The sequence below is a fragment of the Toxotes jaculatrix genome, chromosome 10 (genome assembly GCF_017976425.1).
Source record: "Toxotes jaculatrix isolate fToxJac2 chromosome 10, fToxJac2.pri, whole genome shotgun sequence".
Lineage (NCBI taxonomy): Eukaryota > Metazoa > Chordata > Actinopteri > Toxotidae > Toxotes > Toxotes jaculatrix.
Window position 1 is genome coordinate 15,800,494 of NC_054403.1, and position 17,499 is coordinate 15,817,992.

Here is a 17,499-nt window from a genome sequence, read left to right on the forward strand (position 1 = left end):
ATACAAAGAACTGTGGCCCTTTTAACACAAAGTAATCAGACAGATACACATGAAGTCAAACACAATCATTACATTCAATGACTGTCTGAAGTCTTCAACTCACAGACATCAGCAGATGCTTCTGTCTTCCCTGGTGAAGAATCAGGAGCATGTTTGACGGATGAGGTGACGGCTCTGGATTGTGAGCTATTGCTGTTTTTCTCCACAGTTTCCTCTTTCCATCATTTTGACAGACATTGATTTTTGTTCTATCAGTTGTTCTGATTTTGGTCCATTATCGCCAACTGATGCATTTAATTCCATTTACAATCACAAAGCAGTGCAGTTTTATTAATCTGTCACACGGTGGCGCCAACACGCTGAAAGTGTATTCAACGTCTTTGTCTTTAGACTAACATGTTCAACTTTATGATGCTGTCATATTTATCAGTAATAGTATGTGGCTCATCAGACTTCAGGATGAGTGAGGTGGCACACCTGAAACATAATAATCAATTTGTTTTTAAGACAATACTGGGGACGATAATTTCAGAGGAAAGCAAATATCCCTCTGTGAGTCAGACTTGAATTAAATTCACTTTAAGAGCACAGACTCAGTTGTTCCGTGAGCACTTACCAACAGAGAATTTGGCAAATAAAAAATAAGGAAAAAACGGGGCATTTGGACCTGGAGGAAGCACGATGAGAGACGAGGGATGGGAGCTGCAGAGCAGCAAAGTGCGGAGACAGACTTATGTGGTTTTTTTTTTTATCTGTTGAGGGGGAAAAAAGCAGAAGTTGCTGTGCCCCACCCACCCTGTCAGCAACGGCCGCAGCATGTGGGTCCTCCCCGCCGGGCTCTCACATCTTATGGGACGAACAATATGTGGATTGTGTGACAATGGGACCTCAGTAGGAGGGCATAGCTTCACGTGAGTAAGCTATACATCCTGCCACTAAAAGACATCAGAAAGCTATTCAATGAAAATAGATCAGAGGATCTCTTCTGTGTGATCCCATGCACGATTCTTAGCTCACAGCTGTATCACACGATGGTTTTCGTGTGGCACGGTTCAGTGTGTGCAGGAGTCAGAGAACAACCCAGAGCCTGAGGGCTGTGCAGACACAGCACCATGGAGTAATGACACTATTTATTACCTGCTGAGCGAAGTCAGCAAGATCAGGAGTAATACATTCACCCAACCAGGTCCCAAACCCTTTAATCTCATCTAATCATGCCGTTTGTTTTGCTGAGTATATACAACACGCATCAGTCTTTAAATTATCTGCAGTATCTTTTCTTTCAATACACAGCAATATGTTTGTGATCAATCATCATAGTTTGCATAGGTATGGAGAGCAGCTCAGTCAAAGAGTGATTTTCCCTTCTGAGATTGTTTAATTGAAAGATTTATAGAGTCCTGAAGAGGTAAAACTGGAAAGTATCTCACAATTTTTTTTTTCAGAATTTGTCTAGGCATGATGATCCTTTTGTTGAAATTAAGAAAAAGAAACCTTTTGGATGAGAGTCCAGTCGCCTTTCCATAGCTTTTGGTATTTGTAAAACCTGCCTGCCTGGACTGCAGCTGGATTCACTTCTTGCTTGTGTTGACTTCTTCTTTTCTATCAGATTTTTAGTTGGACTGAAGCCAGGTGACCAACTTTGATTTGAATTTCATTATCCTTCTGAATTGCCTTAATATTGTGGGACTATGTATAAAATGGTTTTGTGTCCTACAGTTCATTTCAAACCCAGTGGGGTGAATACAGAACCCAAAAAAACATAAAATATGTCACTGCCCTAACTCTGCAATTCTTGGTACACACATTCTGTGTAAGTCTCATTAACAGATGTTTTATATTTTTCCTGGATAGAAAAAAACCTTCAAACATTAACCAGATGTGTGCTTAACCTTGTCAGAAGGCGGACCGTTACAGGTTTCATCATACCCTGCTGGTGGAGGTAATTCAATCACACTGAATTCAGTCTCACTGAGTGCATTTTACTTTAATCTTTATACAGATTAGTTCAAGTTTAGTTCCATTAAAAACACAATTAATTCAGCATATTATTACATGCATACCAAAACACTGAATTTTGTCATCAGATGATCTTATAAGTCATGTGACATTTTATCTTTAACTTTCTCTTTAAGCTCAACATTTTTAGAAAGAGGAAGTAGTGAATAAGATGGTGAAACAGTCCCGTGGTTCATCATTATATTGGAAAGATGATGAAAATTAGTTGTCTGAGAAGTTGCTGATATGCAGAATGTGTGTGCTGGTTATGCAAGCACAGAAACGTAAGCGCACACACACACAATTTTACTTTTATACGTCTGAGGGCTCGTAATAGCGTAATGCATTCCCTAGCCCCTAACTCTATCCGTAACCATTACAGCTGCATGGCAAACCTGTACCTGGTATCCCAATTGCAAAATAAGCCAAAGACTGGATCATTAATCAGACAAAGCGATAAACTGCCTGGATCCTCGGGGCCCCCAATAGCTCCAGCCAAACTATGTGACAACCCGTGTGTGGAAATGTGATCAACTGTATCTTGGTCTTGAGTCCCTGTTTGAAGCACATTCTTGTGTCAAACCCTACCTTTAACACCTTCATATTTCAGTCGATAATGTGTCGATAATGGCACAGAGTGATACGTTTGATCAAACTGCAGCTCCAAAGACATGCTATAAGTATAGCACAAAGATAATCTAGTGCCAGTGTTATCTTCTTTGAAGTTCATATCTCAAGGCTACACACACACACACACACACATAAACCTATGCAGGGGTTGATGTCGGTCATTTGTTTAAGGAAGTTCAAACAAGCTTGTTTGCGTGCCTCAGAGAGCTGGGTCTCATGATGGGGTGACGATAGTGGTTAACCATACATTTTTATGTCTCATGAGCGGTGTTATATTTGTATAGTCACACTTGCTGCAGTGATTTGCATCTCTGCCCTCAGCTACCAGCAACCTCTATCTGCCTGCTGGATCCCACTGACACACACGCACACACACACACACACACACACACACACACACACACACACACACACACACACACACACACACACACACACACACACACACACACAAATTAATAAACGAGCCTTAAACATTCTGCAAAGTATCTGGGCCTACTAATGAAGATTATGTAATGGCTCTGATTGCTCATCAACCATAGCAACAGCTGCATAGCAACAACCCACTAAATGCAAATTGCCACATTACTTAGTACTGAAAAATCCATCAGACTAAATCACTTGACACTGTTTTTAGTAAAGTCACTGTGGCCATTTTACATCCATCAGTTAAATCACAGCAAAGAAAATAAGATGCCTGAAACCAACCATGATTTTATCATCCAACAAAATCACAAGTTCATACAAGTTCTCTATAAATGATAAAATACAAAGTATTTAAAGGAAGTCATTACAACATCCAGAGATTACAGTAACACATGGCTGACATGTGACCTTGTGTCTTTAATGCGTTGTTCTGTTGATTCATATTTTATAGTTTATTTAAAGCGTAATACAGTATTTGGGGGTTGTACCTCGCTAAAGTTGGGAAAGACACAATCAATACATCCTGACTTTCCAGATCCTACGCTCCAGCATCTTTGGTGCAAATGTCCTTCAGCACTATCCAGTCATGTCACACAGCAGCTCACATTAGCAAATTCAAACTTTTTTCAAAATACAGATTAATCCTAACATACGTTGTTAACAGAGAAAAATGGGATAGACTCATTTTTCTTCATAAAGCTTGATGAAAACATGACTCTTCCATGAAATATGGAATAATATCTGTGTTCAAGCATTTTTTCACTGTAATATGTGATGTTTTTGTTACATGGCAGCAGTGCACCTTGAGCACACACTAAGTTGATATGTGTACAGTTTTAATAATTCCTGATTTTGCACTTCACAGTGGCAGTAAAAGCACACACTTTGGCATGTAACACGCTAATTTACACTGTGATTGTCTTATTTATTACTTATGCCATCAGAATAATGTGATAAGCACTTCACATAGTAACACTAACTAGATGACTTGAGATGACTTGAGTTATGATTCATTCGTTTTATAAAATCTGCAGTATCTACAGATTAAAATCAGTTAAAAATCCTGATCCCCTTCCCACTTCTAACGTTTATTGTGAGGAGCCATGTTTTTTTCTCTGCGGAGGCCTGTAGCATCATGGGAAGTCATGAGTTACTGCAGCATCCTTTCTTACAGCCTGTCAAGGAGTGATAAGCTCTATCAAGGATGCTTTGTTCATATGGACCAAGTTATGACACAGAGGGCCAGTTTCCGCACAGTACTCACAGAGTTGTTTCCTTGTTCGAGTCACATGACCTTTTGGGTAAACCGGACTAACCAGCATTCACATCTGGTGCATGTCTCATAGCTTCTCTGCTCTGTGGCTTGCTGGGAATGCAGGAGTGTTTATTTTCTGCAGCCACCAGCACCCAGAGTAGAGGGATTTTCTCTGCTGCATAGCGGAGAGTGATTGAGAAAGAGGAAAACATTGGGGAGGGAGGAGAGGAAAGGAGCTGATGAGGAAAAGGAAGGAAGAAGTGGACTATATAAAGACAGAAAGCAAAGAAGCGTGGTTTGCGAGAGCACATCGTTTCCCTACTCTCTGTGAGTACTAGAGAGCAGTAAGCTGGAGAATATTAACAACTGCATTTTGTTTTTTCCTCTTTGTGACTTCACAGGAAAGTTATTTTGTGTCCTTCTGTTGTTAAAATAGGACCTACCAGTGCTTCAGTAAAGATAGCGTTTGTTAACTGAATTCATGAAGTTCATCTGTTTTTTTGGAGACCTGACCTAATGGCCTGGACCCAAGTGGAACATTTTGTGCCCAGATGTTTCTAGTTTTAGCTCATGTCTCACTTGAAACTCTTTTTCCATTTACAAGCTTTTGAAATGTTATGCAAGACAGTTTTTTTTATAGGAAAATGAGTGTGACATTGATTTAAAGGTGCACAATAGGCTCATGTCAACACTTTGTCTTTCCTAAATGTGTCAGACAACCAATTACATTTTTCATTTTTATTTCTTTTTTTTGGGCAGGTGCAGTGACAGAAGCCACCTTGTGCGTGCGTCTGTAAGTGTGTGTATGTGCAGTGTATGTCCATGCAAGTGAAAATACAGTGATTCTGCATTGTCTGTCTGTCTGTGTGTTTGTGAGTGTGTGGAATCATGCCTGGTTTTGAGAACGTCTTGGCGGTGCGGCGCTGCCTCACCTTTGCCACGGGTCTGGTGGAGTGTCTGTGTTTCGCTGGAGCTGTGTTCGGATGGGCTTCGCTTGTTTTCATCCTCAAGACGGAGGGCTACTTCAGCTCTCTGTGCGTCAACACCACAGGGGTCAATTCAACGCATGTCTTAGGTCAGTTTGATTTCCTCACCTCCACAACTTTGAATCCTGAACCTCCGTAGAAATTATCCATTAATGTTATTCTGCAAAAAGTTTGACATTGTCTTTCTAAGCACCTGGAAGTCTGAAATCAATTACAACTCTTGAAAATATTGGAAGAATGAAGATGTTTTTTCAGGCTGACCCCTCTGACCTTCACTGTCACCTGTTTAACCACATATTTCTCATTGTCTAATTTTAATATGTTCTGCAGATTGCAGTGGACAGGACGAACAATTCTCCCTTGTCTTCACCATCGCCTCCTTTATGAACAATTTCCTGACACTGCCCAACGGTTTCCTCTTTGACCGGTTTGGCACAACAGTGGCTCGGCTCTTTGGAATGTGAGTCCAACACCTTAATTACTTAAGTACATGGTCAGTGGAGTTTAAAGATTTCTGATGGATTCTCTCATCAAAAAGTTACTCAGTAGAGGACAGCCGGGGTAGTTAATGAAACATTGACTAGTAAAGAACAACAAAATAAGTTGTTCATTTATATGATTATTGAGCAACAAGTGAAAGGTGCAGTGAGTTTTCTGGGTTGCATTGCATATGCAGTAATGAGAGGTCAGATGGTTTAATCCAACTGCAGTTTGATAGATTTTAGTTTAGCAAAATTTCAGTGCATCGGCAAATACCACGGGATGCCCACGACTGGAATTCATGTGATAAATTTTGAAATGTTCAAAGAGAATAGAGGCTCTGATAACATTAAAATAAAAAATAAAATGACTAAAACACATTTAGCAATAACCAAACAATGACATACTAGTTCAAAGACTGCTTGACACAATGTATTTTACATTTTAAATGATTCCAAGACGCTCTCCTCCTATTTCGATCAGCAGCAAAATGTAATTAAAGATTCAAAGATTTTACTGGACTGTGCTTTACTGTGCTCAGCTGTGCAAATTGTACTGTCTGAATTTAGTTTTTCAATGAAAAGAAGAACTTAGACACAGCATTCACTGAATCGATTTAAGACTTTTCAAATTGATGTAGATCACTTTCAGACTAAGTGACAGTGGCATGTTTTCACATACCTGCTACAGACATATGACATGAATGCATTCATAAGATTAAAAATAAATCAATAGAAAAGGTGAGAATAGAAAGCAACCTCCTTATTTCAATCATTTATATTTTACCGCCTCAGTTTCTTCACCAAAACTTCCAGATTATTGATGCTGCAGCAATAAAACTAACATCAGAGCGTCCCTGCTGTTTTTATCAAAGTAAACACATTTTGCTAAAGACAGATGGGCCTCTGACCTCTTTACCATCTCCCTGCACGGCCGCGCTCTGTCTGTCTGTGGTGGGTAAGCTAGTGCTACTGTGCAAAGAGGCAATTTGCTACAATTTCAGTCTGTCTCTGGTATTTCCCTCTGAGGGATTCCCAAATCTGTTTCCTTGTAATAACAGCTGTTTTCTCACATGGAGAAAGAAGAGCAGAGTCATGGAGAGAGGCAAGGAAATTGTTTGTGTTTGTGAGAAATGTTGGCATATGTGTGTGTGTGTGTGTGTTGATAAATATACTGCACATGCTCCTGTGAAGTAAAAAAGACTGCTAGGGCTGTTAGAAAAGTGAGAAGGGAAGAGAAATGAAGACAGAGAGGTCAGAATAGCTCTCTGGGGGATGTTTTGTGAAATAGCTGAGGTTTCCAGAGAGCAGCACACACTCAAATGTAGATGCAGCTTACATACCAAAGCCTGACACTCAGCAATGCAGCATGTAGACAAAATGTTTTACGAGAAAAGGGAGCATTAAGGAACCATTGCCAAACCATTAAAAACTGGATTTGGTAAAAGCAAAAGCCAGGGAATGATTAAGAAACAGAAGGGTCAGGACCATTAATCAGCAAAGGACAGAGGAGTGTTAGAAAGAAACATGTTTTTTTTTGTGCAGATGTTCAGACTGTGACTAACAAGTCCTCCCATTGCCTCAGAATTAATATCAGTCACGTAGCATAACACCACACACACGTACCTGACCAGTTTATTGCCCCAGATATATCTAAATCTACAATAACACACTGGTACTAAGGACATCCATATGTTTCCACTGAAAGAGGGTGGAGGGAAAATAAAAATCCATGGAATGCAAATAGTTGGACAAGAGGCGGCAAGTGGAGATGAGGAAGGATCTTGGCTTAGGACGGGGCCAAGAGAAGGAAATTAAAGTCGGTCAAAAGTTCTCCAAACAGCAGCAGAAGCACAGAAACCTGCGTGTGAACGTGTGTTTACTGTGATATTATTGCTTTGATGCTTTGAGTGTCACATTTTTCTTTTAATTGCAGACAGCGTGTTGATTTCTGCTCATTTTTAAGTTCATTTTTTTGTATCACTGTTTTATGGTTGGTGCTGTGAAGCTCCCAACATGCAAACAAAACAACACGATGTGACACTGGAAAATCTTTTTCTTTTTCCCACACCAGATTCCTTTACACCACAGGCACCTTGATGGTGGCGTTCTCGACTTCAGGTGAAAAATATGTTTGTTTGTTTTTTTGTTATGTTTGTTTCATGCTCTTTCAGGCCCCAATTGTCCAAAGTAATATTGGAATATAAAGACTGACAGGCTACAGCTAACAGGTGTGGATCCTCATTTCCCCCATGTTTATCTTTTTCCATTAGCTCTGTCCAACCTGCTCTTCCCAGCCCTCTCCCTCCTGGCAGTTGGTGGCATCTTGTTCCTAATGACCAACATGCAGGTACAAAAGCCATCATTTACACATTAAGACACACATTCACACTCACATTTATGAAGCATAATAATATAGAAAATGGAACAATCTTAAAATTAAATGATTAAATGAATTGAATGATTAAATGCTGGTCTCCAAAATGTAATTTAAATAGTTAAAATAGTTAAACATTAGACATTTTCTCCCTGTAGGCTTCAGTCACATTATTTTAAGTTTGGTGATATATGTTTTTTGAGCCATGTGCTGATGCCTCCATGTGTGCTCTGTTAGTGGAGTATCACCTAAAGGTACAGTAGAAAAGGCTCATGATCAAGAACCACCAAGTAACTCATCCCATGACCTATTTTTGAGGAAAGCTGACTGAGAAACACAGTTGTAAGAGCATTTTTCGGAAACAACAGAGGTTTGACTTCATAATGTTCGAGCTCTGAGTGTTCTAAAAAAAGGTTCATGCCTGTCCTCAGGCCATCACTGATCAGTAACACATATAAAAACAACAGACTCTGCCCTCAGTGCACTTGTTGGCTGCAGGGATTTTCTCAGACCAAGCTCATGATCTTGTGAGAAAACACAAAGCCCTCAAAAACAGACATTGTTCAGCCAGAATTTTATAGAAAACACCACACACAGACACTTAAATGCAACATTCATCTGTCTTAATTAATGTAAATTTGTCCCCTGAAGGTTGGAAACCTGTTCGGCTCACATCGCTCCACCATCATCACTCTTTATAACGGGGCCTTCGACTCTTCCTCGGCACTCTTTCTCGTCATCAAGGTGAGAAGCATTCACACATTGATCTCATTTACTAAATCTACAGGAAATATTTATACGATTTCAATCATTAATAATGGTCTCCACCCTGTCTTCTTTTCTCCTGCAGGTGTTACATGAGTCTGGTATCTCCCTCCGGGCCTCCTTCCTCTTTCTGTCCGCCTGCAGCATCATTCACCTGCTCAGGACTTTCTTCTTGCTGCCCAGAAACTTCATTCCCTACCCGCTACCTGATCGCTACACATACGGGTACGAATCCCCAACGCAGCACAGACATCACACCTGCATGTACAAGCTTCAGGGTCATGTGTAAATAGGGCTCATTATTTTCTGTATCTGCTTCAGATATTTAAAAGATAATTGACAATTGAACAATAATGCCAAAATAGAACTGAACACACTGTAGACTTAAGAGGGACTTAATTTCAGAAGATTTTCTGATCGGTGCTCTCTAGAAGACACTGTTTACTGTAAATTCTTGATCATGCTGTGCTGTTTACAGTACACATTTACACTTGCAGCAAGAAAAACTAGTTTTGGCTGTGATGAGACAAAATCTGGATGAAACACTGGCACATTTTTCAGTGAAAATCCATAAAGAATGAAAATACTGAACTTTTCTCATCCAGAAATTCTGCTCAGTGATAAATAGATTCAGTAAATGTTGCAACAACTCATTTTTTTTTATCTTAGCAGGGCAGTTTATTTTCACATCATTATCCCTCCTCTCTGTGGAAACATGCTGCATACCCTGTTATGTCATTATAGAGTTAGGTTTAAAAAAAAAGAAAAGAAAAAGAACTCCCACACTTCCCACAGTCTGTGGTTGACTTTACTGTGACCTTTGACCTCTGTCAGGATAAGCTGTGGTAAATCAAAGGCTCTGAGCGCCAAGGTGGCAGCAAATGGTATCTCACAAAGGACGACAGAGGAAACGCCACTCGACAAGGACGCCCCTGTGAAACAAGGTTTGTGTGCTCAGCTGCAGGTTTGTGCAGATCACTGTGTCACCAATCGAGAAATTAAGTAATAATTATATATCCTATATCATATATTTTTCCACCATATATATTTTTTTCCCCTTTTCATCTCTGTGATGTCCCCTTCTCTCTCTCAGAGAAGAGTTTCCGTGAGTGTTTCCTGTCCAGGTTCTTTGTGTTGCACCTGCTCTGGTTGTCAGTGATGCAGCTCAGGCATTACCTGTTTATCGGCACCCTCAACCCCATGCTGCACAGGCTGACAGACGGAGAACCCTCACTGGGTAAACACATATGAATACCCCATCCCTTTATACTATTTAATTACACCTTAAGAAAAACCGTTTTTCCCTTTCTTCTCCTTTCTTTAGTTAAACACTTCTACCTCTTATCTAGTTGACATCTACTTGTCTTTGTGATCAAACTATCATTGATACCATTTTCACCTAATCATCACATCTTTGCCTGTGTGTTCCTGCAGTGAGCCAGTACATCAATGCCTTTGCTATCACCCAGTTGTGTGGGGTCCTGTGTGCCCCCTGGAATGGCCTCATCATGGACAGACACAAGGGAAAACCCCGGGCTGCAGGTATCAATGACTAGTAATGAACCCAAACCCAATACCACACCCATGCCACAGTCTACTATATGAATATCCAAAGTAAAAAAAAAAAAAACAATTTCAGACAAATTAATTTTGGTCCACAAAAGTAAAGGCAACAATTTTCTGAGTTATAACTAACAGCTTTAGTAATAAATGTTCTTTAACACTTAATAAGCCATTTGTATGAATGGCATTTTGGTTTTGGTTTTAGTGTTTTTAAATTTATGAATAGCACTTCAGATGAACCTTTGAGCCATTCAACTAATGCAAATGGGCTGCAGCGCATCTATAACCAAAATACATTAATGAACAACCTATTAACACCAGAACAGATGGCTAATTATTGTAGAGGGGAAAAATCTTTTAATGATTTAATAACTTTTATAACTGCAGACCTGATGACTTAGCACAAGTTTCTCAGCAAGTGAGAAACTTGTGACCATTGCTCAGTGTTATGCACATAAAGATTTTAGAAGTTGTGAAAGAGAAAAAAATCTAAAGAATGTGTCAAATGTGGTGAAGAACATTTAGATAAGTTTATGCAGTACCTTGTTTGGGGCTCTCTGACCTGATCTACCCTGAGTTTAAAAGCACTTGTTTGTGTGTGTATTTATAGGAGAGAGTGAGCAGGAGGCAGACCTGCGGGCCTCTGTGCTTTCTCTCTTCCTGACGGCGCTGCAGTGTCTGTTGTTCTCAGTCTGTGCCTCCACCCCGTACCTGCCGCTTCAGTACCTCACCTTCATCCTGCAGGTGCTCAACCGCTCCTTCCTCTACGGCGGTAACGCAGCCTTCATCAGCATCGCGTGAGTACCAGTGCAGACAGTCACACGCGTGTTTGTGAACTCACTCATACAGTATGTTTCTCAGGTGTCCAATGCCCACATTATGTTAAAAAAGAAATCAAAGTCACAAGTGCATTATATAATGAAATTATTATGTGTTCATTATATGTTTAAACACTGTTTATAAGTGATAAATTAGGGGGTTACAGTAAATGATTTTAAAGGAATGTCCTGTGTTTTCTCCCTTTGCTGTGTTGTCACTTTGGTTGTGTGTGTAGTTTCCCATCATGCCACTTTGGGAAGCTGTACGGTTTGGTCATGGCTCTGTCTGCAGTGTTTTCGGTGCTGCAGTATCCCTGCTTTGCTCTGGTGAAAGGAGCTCTGGGTGGAGACCCTTTATATGTGAGTACATGACGTAGAATTAATGCAGTTGTAAATACCACCTACTTACTGTAGTCCTTCGCCTTTGTTAATCACCGTCTCTGGAACATCCCTCTCCGTGTCTCCCTCTCCTCTTCATGTGTCTGCAGGTGAACGTCGGTCTGACGCTGCTCAGCCTGCTCGCCTTCATCCATCCTGTCTCTGTCTACCTGCATTGTCGAAGCCTTGCCTCCCAGCGAGCCAGGAGCAGGGCCGTCACTGCTTCCTCTTAAAGTCTGTAAAATGAAAGCAATAACTCAAACTTAAATTTCACTCATATCACCTGTGACACTGTTACCTCTTCAGTTTGTGTTTGTGTGTGGCAGTGTTGCCACTTTACAGGTTGTAGTAAAGTGTGATTTTGTGTACAGTTGTAGCGCGTCTGCCACGCTGCAGCCAAATTGAAGGTATCCATAATAATTTCTCAAGAGTCTTTATTGTCATTATGCGAGCATAACGAAATTTTTCAGAGAATCTCGGCTTAAAGGCACACATATAAATAACACAAATACTTAAAAAAGAACACTTATGAAAATATAAACACAAAGTAAGTAAAGTAAGTAAAGTAAAGTAATAAAGTGATAAAGTGCAGGCCCCTGCTCCGGCTGACCCTTTATAACCTCTAGTTCTTGTGAGATTTACAGGATACATTATGTTTTTTTCATTGTGTGATCTGATGTACAATTCAGATCTTTTTACACGCTTCTACAATTTTGGAGTTTTAACTGAGATCTTCCCTAAAGCATCTCAGCACTTAGTCACAATCACACATGTGGTGCTATAGTGTTTTTCTTTTCTTTTTCTTTTTTTTTTTACAGTTGAAATTCCTCATGCTGGTTGCTCTGATTTTAAATTCCCAAAGTTCTGACATGTCTTATGTTTTGTCTTTTATGCAAGCTTTATCATGCATTCTTGCCATGTTTTTTTAATATTCTGTGTAATGCTAGCCTCCTGTCACACCATGGTCAGAGTGCCAAAACATAATGCACTTTACTGCAAAAAGCCAAAAATCATACAGATAATGTTTATATCACTGCAGACCTCTTCAAGTTATCTCTGTCTATATATTTTTAATTTTAAGTCAAGAACCAACAATGTTGAGAGAATAAGGGACATTTAGGAGCCAGCATCACAAATGTAAGTTGTGAAAACTCCTCTGTGAAGCCCCTCTGTCAGGACACAGGTCCTGTTTGCTCTCTGCAGTGATCGCTTTACTGTGCGAGTTCACTCTGATTCATGAGTGAAACTCAGGATCACTGCTCTGTGAGGGGAGAGGGAACACAGCTCTGCCCTCTGCTGGACTCCCAGTGGAGCTGTTAGATGATGACTAACACTGTCGTGCCAAACAGTAAGATGATGAAGTTTTGTTTGTTTCCAGCATTTGAAGTCTCAGGTGTTCATTGTGTTTGTGTAGCTCAGTAGCAGAATTTGTCATGAAGGATCATGTTTTTCAGTGAAAATGTGCCATAACTAATCTTGACATGAAAAGGATTATAAAGGGACATATGTCATATTTAGTTTTTTGGTATGCAAACTCTTCATTGTGCTGCACCAAATGAAATGTACCTTTTGATATTGACTTTAGTAGCGTAGTAAAGGGCATTATACATTTTTTCAATATTTTGCCCAAATAAATGTTTCCGTTTTCGACCATTATTAGAAAAATTGTGTATTTGCAGGTGGTGTAGACAGCTTGACACATTTCACGCCTCGGCTCACAAATACCTGTCTATGTTAAAATAAACATTAAAGTAATAATTAAACGCTGGACTCAGTATTCTTTGATTTTATTTTTCTTTTGATTGACTACTTTTAACTGACTGGTGTATTTAATTTCATTTCATAAAATGCTAAATTTATTATTAAAATTAATTTTGCATTAAAGTGGCGGTTGACTCTTTATAGAGTTTTCAAGTTATTCTGACATGCTCATATTTTTGTCTTTCAAATTTTAAATATGAAACATTTATTGTGTTTACTTGCAGTAAGATTAGAAAATCAAACTGCTTGATGCTTAATTTTTTGTTAGAAAATAACCAAGATGCTTCTCAAATATATTCTCTGTGGCTTTGAAAGGAACTTTCTGTCATCAGGATTATCTCAGATTGTGATTGGAAACTACAAGCTCATCACAGAAAGCATTCGTCAGAAACTGTGGGTGAGGAGGTGGAAAGACACGAGTATTTACTAGGCAAGGAGGATCTAATGAAAGATGCAAATGAGCTGCATTATGCGAAGTGTTGGATCTAAAAGTCAGGATGTCTGTGATTTTGACCATACTGTCCATGGGAAGTCACCCAACCTTATGGAAGTACCCCTTTGAAGAGAAACAGATGTAAGAAGTTTCAGGTCTTTATTTTACCGCTCTAAAGATTGTCCCATGTCTGTGGAGAAATTTGGCATGATGTAGTAAGAGGGAAAAAATGACAGGATAACAGTCATGAAATATTCCCTCAGGACAGAGGGGACAACAATGTATGTATGTACAAATAAAAAGCAATGCATCAGTCCAAACAGAATTCAGCTGATCAAAGGTTTTCACATGGAACTAGCCTGACTCCTTATTGAGAAAGGATCTGAGTTAATGAATGAAGTCCAAATCCTGAAGTGCATGCAGGATTCACAACAGCCCCAGAGGACAGTCTGTTGTCTCCCAGTCACACTGAGACTGTTGGCAGTCTGGGTAGGAGTTGCCATGTTGTTACTGATAGTGAAGTTTCACATGGGGCAGAATCGTCTGGGGAAAAATCTCAGGCAGTGTTAAAAACCTGAAATAACAGGGACACTCCCCCACAACAGCCTCTCTCAACTTCTCTGTACACCTCCTGTGTCACAACACTGTGAGCCCAGAAAAACTTGATTCAGCTCCACAAAGTCTGTCACATCCAGTGTGTATGTGTGTGTGTGTGTGTGCACGTGTGTGTGTGTGTGCAGTGAACATGAGCACAGTGACAGGTTCTTCCCTTGTCATCTGCGTCATCGATGATCACAACCTCAGTTTCCAGGCGATTTAAAAATACAGGCTTGCATAAACAAATGTATGACAGAAATGGGAGTGAAAGCTGGAGGAGTGGAAGATAAAAATAAGCCAGTCTGTTAACGAGGTGATTTGTTATGTGTCGTGTGTTTATATGTGTGTGTATGGTTTTTTTTTTTTTTTAATGGACTGAATCTGTCACAAAGACTGAGGATGTGAAGGTCGGCCAAAACTAACTGGTGTTCGCTCCCTTTTGATCGGAGCAACAGGAGAGAAGATGTAATGTCCTCGTACTGTCAGTTTGTAATGTGCTGTTTTCCATCTGCCGGTGGGTAAAGCAAGCATCTCTGAAACTGAATCAATGAATCAGTGGCAAAAGGCAACAAGGCAACATGTACAGCGAGCTTATTGATGCTCTGGGTTTTGGGTTATAAACTAATCACACCAGCTCGCTCAAGACTAATGAGCACAGAGACTTGTTTCTCTTATGTATAATTCTTAATGAGGAAAGAAACGCCCAAAAATAAAATGAATCACACTGTGTGGACAAAAGTATGTGGACGCCCATTTTACTTCTGTGCGCTTTCAGTTTGGGGATGTTTTTCACAGTTACTCAATTGCTTTACCATATTTGTGCTGCATTTGTACTTTACTTTTATTTCACTACATTTCACAGGGATAGATTATATTCTTAACTCCACATTTATTAGACAGCTGTAGTTAATAAAATAATAATTTTCAGATCACAATTTTACAGGCAAAGCATGAAAATCCAGAAAATATTCATCGCAAAATACCAATACACCAATTCACCACCATTATTAATAATCCAATTTTATAATGTATAACAATTAACACCCACAGGGGTGCTCTTACTTTCAGTACTTTACATACATTTTCTTTCTGCTGCTTACAAATTGATACTTGTGTATTTTTTACTTTTATGTACTTTTACTTAATGTAAATCATGACTGTGGGACTTTTACTTGTAATATGGCTATTTTTACAGTGTGGTGTAGGCTGTTTACACCACAAACTTTTTGACTTGTCAAAGTAGGGAAAGCACAGGTGTAAATAATAACAGGAACAACGGCTCTGTTGCATTTAGGTGATTCAGTGGTGGTGTATGTACTCACTCACTGTCATGATAAACTTAATGGAATGGAGCCGTTGTTAATGTTTCTGTTTCCTATGGAAAAAGTCTCATTATGTGCTTCCAACTTTGTGTCAGCACTGTCTGCTTAGCCGACAGTATGACAGTATCCCTCTGTGGAAAGGAGCCGACTATGTCGCAAGGGTGGTTTGGAGCAATGAGGACCCACATGCAGGCACACAGGCTGGTAGGCTGCAGGTAAGGAACTTTAATGAGAAAACTGCAAAAAAAGAAACAGGTTTACACACAAGTATGGACAACAAGGAACTACACACAGCAGACACAACAGAAGAGAACTGGTAGAGCTAGGCTGATTAGGTAATGAGGTGCAGGTGGGTAGGGCTCAGGTGACTGCAGGGCTGATGAGAAGTGGGAACAGGTGTGTGGAGCTGTCGGATAAAGAGAAGGAGGGAAACTCAGAGGAAATCTGGAGAAAGGCCCGTCTGGGAAAATGAAAGGGAAAAACATGGTTTGGGAGAAGAGAGCATGGTCTGGAGACAGTGGCCGAGGTGAACTGAGAAGCAGACTGTGACGCGCTTGCGGCTAAATGGCAGCCAAAGCCCTGGATTCATGGTTCCAACATCTTGTGGAAAACCTTCACAGAGAAGTGGAGGCTGTTAACACAGGATATTTACAGCAGTCTTCATTAGGTTTTTCCCTCTTTTTCCCCATTAAAAGTTTTTTCTTTCTTTTGTTTGAACTGGGACACTAAATGTAAAGGTTGTTTACAGTACACTGTTTAGACATAAGACCCTGTGAGGCAAATTTGTGATTCTTGTCCAAATAAATAAAATGAATTTGACTTTAACAAAATGTTCAACAATTGCAAATATTGGCGATATAATGTTTGGTTGTCCACATACTTTTGGCTGTGTAACATACCTCCATCTAACATCTTCTCTAACATTTACACATCTAGAGTTTAAGGTTTCTCTTATTTTACCTCTAAGTTTATAAAACTGGAGTTAACAGGATTTCATGTGCATTGTTTAAATTTTTATTTTAACCCTGGTTGGAAAAAAAAGAGAAGCTGACACCCACATCACATTTAACTATGATTTCGAGGCCTTTAAGAACCTAAACAGGCGTTTATTTAAATTGGTTGCAAATATGAACTTTAAACACTGAAGGCTCTTTTCTGACACGGCAACTAAATATCATATGATTCATTATCTTGTTAACAAAGTCTTGTCAGACCTTTGATGTCACAAATGACACCCACATTTTGTCTGATTCATGCATTTCTACACATATTAACCTCACAACGCATTTAAAAGCTTGGATTTGAAGAAGGTGGACAACCTTGGCATTTAATTTTTGGCCTACGTTCAGATCATGTTACTTTACAGCCTCAGACTGTTTTACTATGCAGTGACATCTCAACGAAAGTGTGTTTAATGTTTATATGTATAGCCCTGTGTCAAATTAAAACCTCTCAGTGGGTCAACTCTGAGCCCAAGGTCTCTGAGCACTCAAGACAAAAACAAAACTTAAACACAAGAAGTTGGAGAAGCTTTGAGAAAGATAATTGGACTAAAGCGATCAGTGTGTCAAAAAAAACACTCTCAGTTGTGACAGAGCCTTCACGGTCAGCTTCTTGGAGATTTCTCGCCTCTCGCCCCTGTTTTACCCAGTGGGCAGAAACAGACACTCTGTCCACACCAAAAGGTCTTTGGCACTGCGTTTGTGTTGAT

General features: G+C 39.8%; 1 protein-coding gene across 8 annotated transcripts; it reads left to right on the plus strand.

Moving 5' to 3' along the window:
• Positions 1-791: 791 nt before the first annotated feature.
• On the plus strand, positions 792-13,433 carry slc43a3b (solute carrier family 43 member 3b). Of its 8 annotated transcripts, XM_041048608.1 has the most exons (15): positions 836-911; positions 4,401-4,636; positions 5,069-5,102; positions 5,187-5,384; positions 5,626-5,755; positions 7,849-7,895; positions 8,048-8,124; positions 8,803-8,895; positions 9,002-9,141; positions 9,751-9,860; positions 10,010-10,153; positions 10,351-10,458; positions 11,090-11,276; positions 11,534-11,657; positions 11,786-13,433. In XM_041048608.1, exons 4-15 carry the CDS (start codon positions 5,198-5,200, stop codon positions 11,906-11,908), a joined length of 1,470 nt encoding a protein of 489 aa, XP_040904542.1. In that variant the 5' UTR covers positions 836-911; positions 4,401-4,636; positions 5,069-5,102; positions 5,187-5,197; the 3' UTR covers positions 11,909-13,433. The 8 variants fall into 8 exon arrangements, with proteins under 8 accessions (XP_040904538.1, XP_040904541.1, XP_040904542.1 ...); XM_041048609.1 differs by lacking the exons at positions 4,401-4,636; positions 5,069-5,102 and adding an exon at positions 1,901-1,942 and having other exon boundaries at positions 886-911; XM_041048604.1 differs by lacking the exon at positions 4,401-4,636 and having other exon boundaries at positions 792-911; positions 5,069-5,384.
• Positions 13,434-17,499: the final 4,066 nt, after the last annotated feature.